The 14,509-nt window shown below is 34.0% G+C and overlaps 1 protein-coding gene across 3 annotated transcripts in view; it reads right to left on the bottom strand.

Annotated features, from left to right (window-relative positions):
• LOC136037874 (lachesin-like) overlaps positions 1-14,509 on the bottom strand; it is a 368,714-nt gene that overhangs the window by 73,265 nt on the left and 280,940 nt on the right. For all 3 annotated transcript variants that reach the window (XM_065720726.1, XM_065720725.1, XM_065720728.1), the window contains exon 9: positions 9,013-9,164. In XM_065720726.1, the coding sequence (XP_065576798.1) occupies positions 9,013-9,164 (152 nt within the window). The remainder of the gene's footprint in view (positions 1-9,012; positions 9,165-14,509) is intronic.

The following is a 14,509-nucleotide window of genomic DNA, read 5'->3' as shown; positions in this document are numbered from 1 at the left end:
TTAATACTGCAATGAAAGTGGTTTGAAAACTGACATTTTTCGGTTGGAAAGAAATAGTGGCATTTTCTTTTTACTCATTTTTACAATATCGTACTTTTCAAAAATTTGCTTGAAAAATTTCCTCTGCCAATGTAAACAAAAAAATTGCGGAAAATACGGCAAAAAAAGGATGGAAAACGTCATGATTCTAAGGAAATTTAGCCAGAAACTAAAGAAATTGATTAAATTAATTTGACATATAAAGAATCATAGAAGATAAAAAAGTAACTTTTTTTAGTGTTTATTTTAAAAAAGAAGTAAAAATTTATAATTATAATCTTTTTAAACGAACTATTTCAAATGTTTAGTAGACTTGAAGTTTTTTATTTAAGGAATTCTGTTGTTACCCTAAACAGATCGCCTGACATAGTTTTATTTCAGGGGAGGGGTGGGGGGTGCTGAAAAGTAGAAAATTAGACTAGAGATACATAGCTCCTTATATTTCATAAAATAGATTTTCAAAAGGTTTTAGATAGATAATGCCAAAATAAAATAAAAGATAGATTAGAAAGCATGATTTTGTCACAAGTATAAATTCTTTTTAAATTCCCAAATTTTACAATTTTGTCAGGAAGTAACAGAGAGAATGCTTGATAAAATATCCCAATTAGAAGCTTTTTTTTGTTTTGTTGGTTAAATGTTAGTATTTCACGTAGAAGGACCACAACTACTACTACTAACAACCCACTGTAGCACCAAGCCACATTGGACCACCACAGCTGCGTACGATCATCCTTTATTTTAACCTATCCAAAATTTCCCTCTTTCCACCCTTCCAAGAACTTTCAATTTTAAAGAATAAAAGAAATTTTTTATGTGTTAAATAGATAACGAATCTGAAAGCAAAAAAAGAAATAAGTACTAAAGTGGAGGAAAATATAGTTCTAATTAAAACTGATGAATATACGTGAATTGAAGTGAACATTTTTTTCAATTTTCCCAATTTTCCAATTTTTCTTCGACACAAGAAAGGACAATTTGAAATAATATATCTTGCGACTGTAATATTAAACTGGTATTTCTGTTGATTATAATAATCATGCAATATTTTCATCCTGAAAATAATGTTAAAATGATATTTCGATTTTCTCTCCAAAATCAAGGATAAAAGGAGAATAAAAGAACATATAAGAAAAAAATTACACCCTTAAAATTACGTTTATAAAAGTTTATTTTCATCAAGAAGGAAGTAAATAAGTTTTAAAACAAGTTCTTTCTCCCTCTTTGCTTTCTCTCTCAGATAAAGCTTTTGAAAACTCTTAAATAAAACAAGTTACTATTAAAAAAAAAAAAAAAAAAACATTTTCCAAAATTGCTTGAGCACTGGAAGAAGAGCTTTCTAATATCTTGAAAAATTGCTAGAAAAACTTGTTTTGGAGAAGAGCTGATATATTTTCTGATAGAATTTTGGAAATCTAGGAATGAATTAATGTACCAAGGTTGCAATGGAAAATAAAAATAATAACTAGTAAATCCACACTTCAATTTATCCAAAATTTTCTCCATACGATATTATCTAGAATGAAATTGGAACTGGGTGGGATTACTTGCTAAATATGCTGGTACTACGCTATAGAAAAATAGAAATAAATGTTTTCCTACATTTTTTAAAGAAAATTTTGTTAAGGATACAATTAAATGCAATTATTTGTCAACATATTACAATTTTTCATGCTGATAGGTGTCAACACTTATAATAAGAAAGTAAGTACTAAATGTTCAGCAGCTTATCAAATGAAAATGTATGAGTGCTAAACTAAGTTACAAACAGACCCAACTCTGGGGGAGGGGGTATAAAATGCAATTTTTCTTACGAGACTGTTTAAATTTTGCCGAGACTGGCAAACTTATCTGAAAAGATATTTTAAAACATTGGAAGAGGTACCCCTATCTCCTCTTGTGAGTAAATATACCAAACGAGTTTGAAAAATAAATCATCTTTATATTAGTGTAAGCCTTAATATAAGGAAACGCTTCATAGCAATTATTATGGCATAGCATTTAATGATATTTTCTGATCTGCCAAATTGTTACAATAAAATGTGTCAAATTGTGACATAACGCTTAGTAATATAAAATTCTTCTAATTATCATATAATGTTTAAGGATGTTACATTATATTTATCACATTCAGATTCACGTATGGCCAAAATGCGGGGATCATCATTCTGGGAAAGAAATTGCCCCAGAATGGTGTATTTTATAGTAGTAGTAGTAGTAGTAGTAGTAGTAGTAGTAGTAGTAGTAGTAGTAGTAGTAGTAGTAGTAGTAGTAGTAGTAGTAGTAGTAGTAGTAGTAGTAGTAGTAGTAGTAGTAGTAGTAGTAGTAGTAGTAGTAGTAGTAGTAGTAGTAGTAGTAGTAGTAGTAGTAGTAGTAGTAGTAGTAGTAGTAGTAGTAGTAGTAGTACTACTGTTAATAACGGGTGCCCTAATTTCAAAAGAAAAAAACATGGGGGAAGAATAAGTAAAAAATAAGATACAGTCATAGGGAATCAAACAGCTTAAGAAGATGTAGTTTCCCTTTGAAGGTTTGATTTCACACAGTGGCTTCATGTGTGAAAATGCCTAAGATGGGTCCAGGGGCCCAAAAACGTCTTTATTTTTAAATCTCTTGGTGTTTTAAACTTTCAGTGTCTAAGAGTACTACTACTAGTACTACTAAAAAGTCGCCGCAGAACAAAGCCTTCTGATACCAATAAAGCTGCAAAATCTCTTCGTCAATCCCATTCTATTCAAAGCATCTGTGTTATGCCTTCCCAAAAAGTTCAAGTTCCCTTCAAATCCATGTTTACGGCCTGTTCCGGTCTCCTTCGAAGACGACCTGCTTTTCGTTTTGCCCTAGATATATCGTCCAAAAGGAGGATCTTTGGCAATCAACTCTGTTTCATTCACAAAATATTTCCAAGCCACCTCAGTCTTTCTCTCATTATAGCCCTACAAAGTGGGATAGAAAAACATTCTTTGTACAGATTAATGCTAAAATGCGGATACTCAAACGGGTACCCGAAACAAGCAAGATACCATTCCTCTGTATTCTAGCCTGGCGCCACCCGCGTAGTTACCTGGTGCCACTTGGGTACGTGGCACAGCACCACCAGTTGCATTATCGATGGTACTAGGGTATAGTATTGTAGCCGACTGGTCCGTAGTCTCTCAAGGACTATTCTGCCGTCAATATTTTCAAATCAAATGGGTTTCCAGGGTCTGTCCAGACTCCACTACGTCCTTTCCATTAAAATAACTTGGTAAAAAAAATATTCAGGTATAGTTATATAAGTAATTAAAAATTATTCAAGTCGCGTCTCTTATTTAAAAAAAAAAACAGTTTTTTCATTTCAATTAAAACAGATAAGTTTCACTACCCACCACAATGGAATTCGAACATTACCCAAATTAATTCTAGCGATCACGACTCTCTCAATATTCACTGGCACCAATGGGACTCGAATCTAATCTGTTCTAATTGAAATGAAAAAAACTATTTTTTTTTGCAAATAAGAAACAATACTTGAATAATTTTTTATTACTTACATAACTATACCTGAATTTTTTTTACCAAGTTATTTCAAAGGAAAAGACGTATTCATTTAGGATGCTTCTTCATTATAGTGTCAGGATCAGCTTTGGTTACTTTTAATCGCAGTGAGTTTGATATATCCAATCTATTCTGTACCTAGTTCTAATGCCATAACCGAAAATCCGGCCTCACATAGATACGAGCTAGTAAACAGGAGGAGGATTTTCCTTGCTTCGTCGAACGGGCAAGGATTTTCATTAGAAACTGTCATTGTCAATGCAACCTTTCCACAGCATAAGCTGTTTCATGAACGCCCAGATTTTATTGTGAACTGCAAAATGTCCGATCTGTTTGAGCTTTGCAAATTCAAATTGAGTTAATTTTATTTGAAAAAATAGCCATCGTATAAGTAAGCTGGACAATGAATTCGTTGTCGAGTAGATATTTAATAATAATCTCTATTTCCTTTGAAGTAAATTGTAACTTTATTACACAATTCCACTAATAGTGTTTGTAGCTTCCCCACTGCAATACCTTGGCTAGCATTGATGAGGCTCTCTTTAAACATGTATTGAATTCAAAACTCCCCAGTGTGTATAAAATGCCATAGTACTAATAGTATCTTTCCCCTGGATAACCAGCGAACTTATAAATGTAGAAGAAGAGATATATCGCGGCTACCAGTTTTTGAAATAGGCGGGCTTTTAAGGGTTTTGTTTTAATACAATTTACAATTTTCGGCAATTCGGCAAAGAAAATAATTATCAAGAATAGGGGTATATTATCATTTTATATTGTCTGTGAAATCTGATGCAGAAAAATTTAAAGCTTTAAAATAACTTATGCCTCTGAAAAGTTCAAATTAAACTTCTTACTTAACAATTAGATATTTCAACCCAAATTTCACAATATTTGAAAAAGACAAAAAAGACATTAGAAAGTATAATTTAATCAAATATTCTTACCCCTTTCCAAATATCAGAAACAAGCATAAAAATACCACCCACCCCCCACAAAAACTTGGGAAGCACAGACTACTTAGAACCAAGTATTCATATCGCAAAGAAAAAAAAAATGTCAAGTTAGCTACTATTAAATCCCGAAATACATTACCGCTACAAATGGTAATAATAGCTATTTTCCATTAGTTGACAAGAACCATATAAAAAAAAAGCTGAAGGGGGCATGTGACCTTAAAAACCATAAGAACCTTAAGAACCAAGAACCATATAACAAAAAAGCTGAAGGGGGAATGTGACCTTAAATATCCAACCAAAGACTCAACTTCACCAAATACGATCAAGATTAAAACCCAAAATTCCACACATCCCCATCGTAATTTACCTTCTAATGACCCACTAACTTTCTTCTTCAAAATTTGTCTGCTTAATCGTTGTTTTCAAAAATCCCGGAATCACAAAAGAATCATGATTAATTCCTTCTTGAAAACAAGCAATCCCTTCTTGAAAACTAAACATTCTGTCAACCATTATATATATTACCTAGGGTTGTCCGAATAAATATTTTTTGTCTTTTTTTTACTAGCTGTGATTATGCTGACACCTCCTAATCCAAACATACTCTACAGAATGGCATTTTTGTAAAATTGCATTGTTGTCTTTCATTTAGCTGGAAATATTAAGTCCTAAAATCTGGTGTTCGGTATTACAAAAATATTCGTTATTAAGTCTTACACCGAATACTAATTCGGTGTTTGGTGTTTCAAAAACAAACCGCTGTGATATTTTCTGTTTTTTTTTTCTCCTAAGCAGTGCTGGTTCTATATAAGTCATCAGTTGCGTGAGAAAAAGCTTAATTACAAAAAACGAAAAAAGAGAAGTTTTAAACATTTAAAAAGGTGTAATATGCAATATCTAGACAGCGAAAAATTCTTAACAACATAAATTGAATATGATACAACGCTTTTCCACCAGTGTTCCACTTTTGAGATGAAAAGGAATGACACTTTTTTCTAAACTTTAATCTAACTCAGGATTGCCGCAGAAATTGCAACAGCATCCCATTAATCTCAAGTGAAGGGGGAGATTGTTGCCCACAACAACAACCGGAAGGAATTGCCAATTTATTTCTGCTTTCCAAGTCTCGTCTCTTTCGAGTACAGCTATAATTCTTTTTAGTTTGTTAATAGCCCTACTGAAGTTTTGAAGCAAGTCACAATATCTTCATGTTTCTGACCTTCTTTCGGAAGGATATCATTAGATTATTATGAGGGGGTTATTATTTTTATGAGTGCATCTCAGAGTTTCATTTTGAAAGTCTTAAGTTAATGACTCTGATGAAAATTTTCACTAAGAAATCACACCATAGGGCAATGTTCCTACTATTGGCAGTCTAGAAAATGAAACTTAGTGAAAATGAAAATTTTAGTGAAAGTTAAAGTTTTAGGCAAAAGTTTTAAGTAAAAGAAATTTATTGTTGAACTCCTATATAAATATGGATATCTATTTCCTTATTGTTTTTTTTTTGTGTGTCGATTTTAAATTATATTCCAATCTGAAACGACAAATTTCTACAAAAAAAGCATTCTCACAACTTAATAATTATTTTTTAAACGAAAGGTTGAATTTCTTATGTTGGAGGGAGTAAAGAGTGAAGCTCAAATTGATGGGGTGGAGAAGGAGTATACACGGCTATATTCAGGTCAGGAGGCTTGCTGCTGCAGTGAGGTGTTTGTGATATGTTTTGTCAACATCATTATGTAAAATGATTCCTTCATTCTTTTCCTTTTGGCTATGCTAGACTGCAATATACTCAGTAATTGCGGCATAACGATACTACGACATAACGATACGATACGGTATAACGATACTACGACTACGGCATAACGATACGACGACTACGGCATAACGATAGTAATGTGGCTATACGATACTCAGTGACTATACTTAAATAGTCAAATTGTTTCAGCTAGTTGTTTTTTTTTATTTTTTCCATTCTCCCTTTTTTGTCAAGGCTTTCAGATATGTAGTCGCAATATACAAAACTTTGGCATTATTTATACAAAAACGTATTTTTATTTTTTAAAGTTCACTGTCGTAATAGAAGTTATACCATTCTCAATACCTTCTTTTCATTTTGATTATACGGCAACTATGCTATATTCATAATATCAATGGTCAGGTATACTGACTATAATCAGGGTTATGCTTAGGGCTGTTCTAAGCTTGATCATTCTGGCCATGTTGTGTGAGCTGTACTACAGTCAAATATACTTACATATTCACTGCGCTCAGTACAATACATTTTGCCTATGATATTTGGTGGCTATAATATACTAAAGGCCTAAACCCTAAATTTAAGGCTTGAATTTGCTTTGAAGAGCTTGGTTAAGCATTAATCTGATCAGGTTGGTATAAATAAACCTAAGCTGGGTCTAGGGGGAAATGTTTTATTTTGAATTCTTTGTATCAATCAAAGGGGCATGGAGGGTATGTGCCCCCTCCCACTAGGATTTTGCATTCAAGCTAGACTTTGAAAAATACCTCTTTTGGGGGTAAATTCATTGACAAGTGTCTTTTTTATATTTTAGCAGAAAAAAAGAAAAAGTAACAAATTTGACCCCCCCCCCTCCTAGTTGTTGAAACTCACATTTTGCTCATATCCTAATTTTTCATGAATTGACACCACTCACCAATCTGGTTCAAACCTAATAGGGTTTTTCTGGGTGGCACACGCTAAAATTTATTTTTATTATTCTTCCCTTGTTCATCATATAGATAGGGGAGCTGCTATTCCAAGAAACTATTTTTCTAATTTCAAAAAAGATTCCTTAAATTTCCCTAGTATTGGTCATTCATGAAGTTTACGCATGGAAGTTGAAAATTGCTCAAATCATGTACGTGCACATAAACAGAGTTGTTTACCCACACTTGTAACTGCAGTGTAGTCCGGGCGTAAGTTTGAACGTCAGCTAAATCTCAGTGTGAGTGAGCCAGAGCCGATCCAAATTTCTCCCTATTTCTTTCCAGTGTGATTTTTTTTATTTCCCCTTAGGGTGTGAGGGTGACTAAAAATCTTATTGCGACTTGTTTTCTAAGAAAATTGGCTACAGAGGGGAACTTATAGCTTGATAATTGTACTGTGAATAATCTTATGGTTGGAAATTGGGTCATAATTAAATATCTTTATGGCAATTACTTGCTACTAGCACGGTGTATTCCAAATCGATTTTCCATTAAGATTAAAAAGACGACTATTGAATATTTCTAGGACACTAAATGGTTTTTTGGAAGTAATTGAACCCAAGCGGTACATCACCAAGTATTAAATACTGAAAATTGCTAAAGTTGGGCGGGAGATACGGCAGTTTAAAGTACCACTTATAAGTGAATCTTATACATTAACATGGGCGTACAGAAAATAGGCATGGGAAGATCTATGACTCATTAATTTCCAGAAGAAGAGCTTGCTGACTTCCAAAAGAATGTTTCGGTAAAAAAAAAAGTGCGTATTGGTTATATAATAAACACTATAGAATTTCGATCGTGGATGATGCGAACATGACACAAGAAACTGGTCAAGCAACTTCTTTATACCACACAATTAGCTTTGGCTTGGTTGGAAAATAAATTGTAGCTATGTCTTATTTAAGTATTTAGTTGGTATTTTGGTTTGGTTTAGGTTAGTATAATATATCTTATGCTTTACCCCCCCCCCTTCCTAATGTTCAAATATATAGCCCAAATTTGTTTCTAAATTATTATATTTTAATCATATTCTGTTTGATTCCATTAGCATTAATATAACTTCACTTCCCGAGTGTTTACTATATAACTGATAAGTACAAAAAAGTTTTTAAAGTCACAACTAAGTCATAACAGGTACTGAGTTGTTTCGGATTAGAAAATCGGAAGTTTTTAATACATTTGTTCTGAAAAAAAAAAAAAAAAAAATAATTAAGTTTATCGAATTATTTAAATTCACAGTCAAGTAATATGTATATAGTCAGTTTTAACTAAAATTAATTAAAAAACAGCTGTCCGAAAAAGAAGTTTGCTAAAGAATATATATATATATATATATATATATATATATATATATATATATGCTTGGTTGTGTCAGTTTCCAAGTAACCAGTTAAACAATAAACAAACACGTTTCTATTTTCCTGTTCTTTGGTACTTTGACATGATATTTACCAAAGAAATTTTAAGTAAGTGTGATATGACTTCAGGGGCACAAATGTACAAGGGGCAAAGGGAGAGGAGAGGAAAGGTTTTTTTCTCTTTAAATAAAGATACACAAAATGTATGTCTAAACATCTAGGGAGTGAATTACGCTTCAAGTGCCTACCGCCCGAGCACCCTTCCTCAATTGGCACCCTGTATGTCTCATTGACTACGAAGTGAAGATTATGTAAATTGCATTATTTTTAAATCTAACACGATTCTAGATCGAATTGATAAGCAGTTTAGTAGCAGCAGGTGTCCCACTTACCATAAAGTCGTACAGCTTCCTCTGCTTTTCCGAGTGAGTTAGTAGAAACACAAGAATACGTTCCAAAATCGCCCCGGGAAACTTCTCGGATCACTAAGCTGATAACAATCTGATAGCTGGAAATCCTCTCTTCATGAATCTCGTATTTCTGGCTGTAAGATTAAATGTCAATCACAGTACTAGAGAACGATCACCCAATCAAACGTAATCAAGATACTTTACAAACTGAATGTTTCACAGAAGATACTTCACAAACAATCATGTTTGGAAGTAGAAATAAACATTTTTGTCCTGGCCATTGACAAAGGGTGCATTACAGGCTCTAAACAGTTGCAACTTCAGATTAACCACGGAAGTTGCTTAAAGCAAAAGTCCAATCGGACCGCTTGTGAAATACTAAAGGCTTATAATGGCATTATCTTCATAATTTGCAGTTATATTACTCTCTCTTTCACTCTAATGATAATTTCAATACGTTTTAGTCTAATATTAATACCAATTATGATGATGATGCAGGTTTATTGCACTAAAGATACCCATTAACTATCTTTATTAAAAGCTACTAGAAAAATAAATTCAAAATTACTTTTCTATCGAATGTTGATAATAAGTAAGACATCAAAAGAATGGAATTTTTATGTTCATTCCAAATGTATAAAATTGTTTTGTTTAATGTTTAATCACTAAGTTTAATGCTACTCATTAGAAGCTATGAGCCTAAGAAAATTTGTCTGATTTTCAAGGGCACTAAAACTTTTAATTTCCGTTTGAGTGAACCCTCTTCCGATACTCTAAGACTATTAGTTCGACGCGATCAACCCTGGGGAAAAAAGAAAAAAAAATTAACATGTTTTCGTGATCTTTCTTCGGACAAAAAATATAAAATTCCTCCTTTTTGTAGATGGGAGCTTGAAACCTCTACAGTACGGTTCTCTGATGCACTGAATCTGATGGCGTGAATTACAATAAGATTCTTTAACTATTTGGGTTTCTTTCCACCTTTTTTAAAATCAGACAAATTTTCTCAGGCTTATAGCTTTTAATGGGCAGTGAAACTTAAATATTTGGAATCAGCATATTAAGTCGATTCTTTTTATGTATCTTTTGACATAAAATTTCCATATGTTAGAGTTTCTGTTACTATTGAGCCCCATCGCTCCTTACTTACGACTAACTGTTTGAAAATATGGAATTTGTATATTTTGCCGGATGAAAAATCACGAATGTGTGTTTATTTATTTATATTTTTTCCATGAGCAATCATATCAAGCCAACCCTCCTAGAACATCGGAAGCTGGCTTATTAAGATGAAAATTACAAGCTCATGTGATCAAAAGATTGGATACCCTCCTATGCCTCTTTTTCCTAGAGACAACTGATCTAAATTTTAAGACATGCATTTGGTTCAGCAAAGTTTAAAGATTTACTGACATTGTATCTGGGAATTACATGGCTTCCCACAGTCCCTGGTGAAACATGTTTAAGTTATATAAATTGTCCATTGTTTACATAGGATATTTGTTACTGGAAAATACACAGAAATTCTTCGGAGACGGAGGGGTTATATGGAATGAATTTTCCTTGGAGGAAAGTCTACGGGGGGAATTTTCTATGGCAAATTTTACACGGTAGGGGGATCCCCATGACAAAACGGTCATTAGATAAAGGTCAGAAATTTAATAAAAAAAGAAGGTTTTTTTCAACTGAAAGTAAGGACTTGCATTAAAATTAAAGAAAACTGGAATTATTATGCATATGAAATAGGCTACCCTCTCCTCAATACCTTGCTCCTTAGCCTTAATTTTGGATTATTCCGAATATGAGAGGGGCTAACCCTTCTCAATACACAGGTTACCAGATACCAATACCAGGTTAGGAGCAGCTAACCCTGCTCCTTACACTAAAATTTCTCCCAATTCTTTGAGAAAGACATCTGAACCAAACAAAGGTCGTTCCGTTAGAATTTTTTTGTAAGTGCTAAAAAACTTTAACGTGAAGAACGACATGTTGAGGAGCCTTCCTGGCATTAGCCATGGCTTGATGGTACCTTGATTTCAACTCTATTATGAATGAGAGACTATCTATCAACAAGTGAAAATTACATCGTTTTTACACATTCCTGAAAAAGGCTTAAGCCAGCTGTGCCTCTCACTGAGACTATCTGTCTTGGATACTCACCAATTAACCACGGCTTGATGGCATTTTGATTTAATTCAAAAATCAACAAAACCAGTTATTTTCCAGTAAACGATCTATCAACAAGTGAAAATGACATCATTTTTAAACATTCCTGAAAAAGGATCATGGCAGCTGTGCCTCTCACTGAAATTATCTGTCTTGACTTTTCACCAATTAGCCACGGCTTATTGGCATTTTGATTTAATTCAAAAACCAACAGAACCAGTAATTTTCCAGTAAACGATCTATCAACAAGTGGAAATGACATCATTTTTAAACATTCCTGAAAAATGACCATGGCAGCTGTGCCTCTCACTGACACTATCTGTCTTTGCTTTTCACTAATTAGCCACGGCTTAATGGCATTTTGATTTAATTCGAAAACCAATAAAACCAGTATTTTTCCAGTAAACGATCTGTCAACAAGTAAAAATGACATCATTTTCAAACATTCCTGAAAAAGGATCATGGCAGCTGTGCCTTTCACTGAGACTATCTGTCTTGGCTTTTCACCAATTAGCCACGGCTTTATGGCATTTTGATTTAATTCAAAAATCAACAGAACCAGTAATTTTCCAGTAAACGAACTATCAACAAGTGAAAATGACATCATTTTTAAGCATTCCTCAAAAAGGATCATGGCAGCTGTGCCTCTCACTCAGACTATCTGTCTTGACTTTTCTCCAATCAGTCATGTCTTGATGCCTTGAGAAAGCCAAGAGCGAGAAGCACATAAGTATTATCAGGAATCTATAAAAATGATGTCATCTTCGCTTGTTCATAGATATTCTATCATCCATCCATCCATTTTAGGGCAGAACTAAGGGATGCATGATATTTTAAATTAAAATCCATTTGCCAACAAGCCATGTCTAATTGGAAAAAAGCCAACACAAACAGTCTGAGTGAGAGGCACAACTGACATAAGCCTTTTTCAGGAATGTATACAAATGGCGTCATTTTCACCTGTTGATAGATAGTCTATCATCCATCCATTCATCAACCCAAAAGAAGAAAAATAGGACAGGGCACTAGGGGAGAAGCTCCTAGCCCCCTGATCAGTAAAACTATTGAATTCCAATCGAATGGACATTCTCCAGAGTTCTTATGAGTTTTACTCCTTCCTTACAAAGTGACCATGGGTAACAAAAACGTAAAAATGGAAAAATACGTGGAAGGTACATTTCTCTTTGTTTAGGTTTGCTAAGCAAATCGTTCCTCTGGTTTGCCTTAAGAGGAAAAATTCCAATTTAAACCTTTCAAGACAATCATTAAATAAGCGGTTGCAACATAAGCTTTGTTTGTTTTGATTTTTAACGTTACTAAGCATTTTGAATTAAATACATTTTTGTTTTGTTTAATCTCAGCCCTAAAAAGTCCCACATCCTTACACATTAAGTGTTATGTCCAAACTCTCATGTTGTTTTTTCTCCGGATTTATCTCAGGGAATTTATCTCAGAAGCTGCGCCAAATAAAAAATGAAACAGGCTCTCTTAACTGAAAATAAGGAGCACTTTTAAAACTTAAAACTTCCAAACGGAAATTATTCTTCAATCACCCACACATCGTGCTAAATTTTAGTAGTACGTTTAAAAAAGATTCTTATTCTAATTAAATATCCCCTGTGTTTTAGGAGTCATTCTTAAAGAATTTGGACAAATAGTCAGACTTCAGCGTCAAGAGCGAGGTTTTAAAGAAGGGACAACCCCCTCATATACAGAATAATTTGTTTTCATTTTAAGTTTTAATGTTGCTCCCTACTTTCAGTGGAAAAAAATTCTTTTTTCAAATTCAATTTCTGATTATTCTAAAATAATGTTGGGAAATCCGGATCCCCATCCACGAAATGTTCTCTCCCAGCATGAAAAAGTTATGCTATGTAAAATGCAATACCCAACCACTCAGGAAAATTCCCCTTGAAAAATCAATCTTCCCTGAAAAGTCCCCCCCCCCCAAGAAAATTTCTCGTGGATGATTCTGCCTGAAAAGTTCTCTTTAGGCTACTTACATTAGAAACATACTTTAATTTCTGATCATTTTCAAATCATGCTCGAAATCCCCCTTCCCGTGGAAAATTCTACCGGGGGGTCCCCCTTCCAGTGGATAGTTGTTCCAGCGGAAAACTCCCACCCGAAAAATTTATACCGCCATAAATTCCCTTATGGAGAATTTCTCCTGTGGAAGCCCCTCCCCCCACCCGCCAAAAAATCCCCCAGACAATTCCGACTCCCCTGAAAATTTTGCTTGGACAATTCCTCCGGGACATGTCGTCATGTAAAATTGAATTGGCAAAAGAAATTAAAAAAAAACTATATGGGAGTTCCGGCAAATGCCCCCAACATAAAATTCCATTGTAAAGGTAACACTCAGAAACTCCCCACTTCATGGAAAAGTCGCCCTGTGGAAAATCCCCCGACCCCCGAAAAATGTCTGTGTACTTCCTAATAGCATACGTAAATAACGGGCGAATTACCTAAAATAAAAATAAAAAAATTTCCCAGGGACTCTTGGGGTCCCCAAAAGTCATAGATATTGGACCTTTTAACTATGCTGAACAAAGCGGCTATCTCAAAATTTTTATCAAACAACTTTGGGGAAAAAAGGATATGGGACAGGGGCTATTTGTCCTCTAATCTTTTTGGTCATTTAAAAATGGTGCTAAAACCTAAATTTCCGTTCAAACGACCCCTCTCGATATCCCAGGGCCTTTTGTTTGATAAGATAACCCCTGGGGAAAAAGCAAAAACAAAAAACAAGAAATAAACACGCATTTCATGCAAAATTCCACATTTTACAGATGGAATCTTCAAACCTCTACAGGAATACGCTGAATCTGATGGTGTAATTTTCATTAAGATTTCTTAAATTGTTCGTGGTGTTTCCCCTTTTTTTTCGAAAATTAAATAAACCTTCTCAATATCTTAAATTTTTGGTAAAACTAAACTTAATGACTCTCAATGCCGAAGATTGTCGTTTTTGGCTTTCCGTCTAGGGCTAAACAGAAAGCAGGTTGTCCTCGTTTGGGGTGGAAGGATGTCATAAATATGGATTTAAAGGAAATGGTAACTTCCTGGGAGGGTCCGAAAAGGTAGGCCTTGAAAAAAATGGGTTGAAGGAAGAGCATGCGTAGCTGTGTTGGCCTCAGGCGACTTGGTGCTGCGGTGAGTTATTATTAGTAGGAGTAGTAGTAGTAATGAGTCTTATATATTTGGGATAATTATAAAAAGCCAAATCTTTTTATTCATCTATTGATATCAAAGTTCCGTTTTTATGACACTTGGTATTAACCAAGTGACATATAGCAATCGCAAATTCTGT

Source organism: Artemia franciscana, chromosome 17 (genome assembly GCF_032884065.1).
Source record: "Artemia franciscana chromosome 17, ASM3288406v1, whole genome shotgun sequence".
In the NCBI taxonomy this organism is placed as follows: domain Eukaryota; kingdom Metazoa; phylum Arthropoda; class Branchiopoda; order Anostraca; family Artemiidae; genus Artemia; species Artemia franciscana.
Note: the sequence above shows the minus strand (reverse complement) of the source record. Positions and strands in the feature narration are given on the sequence as shown.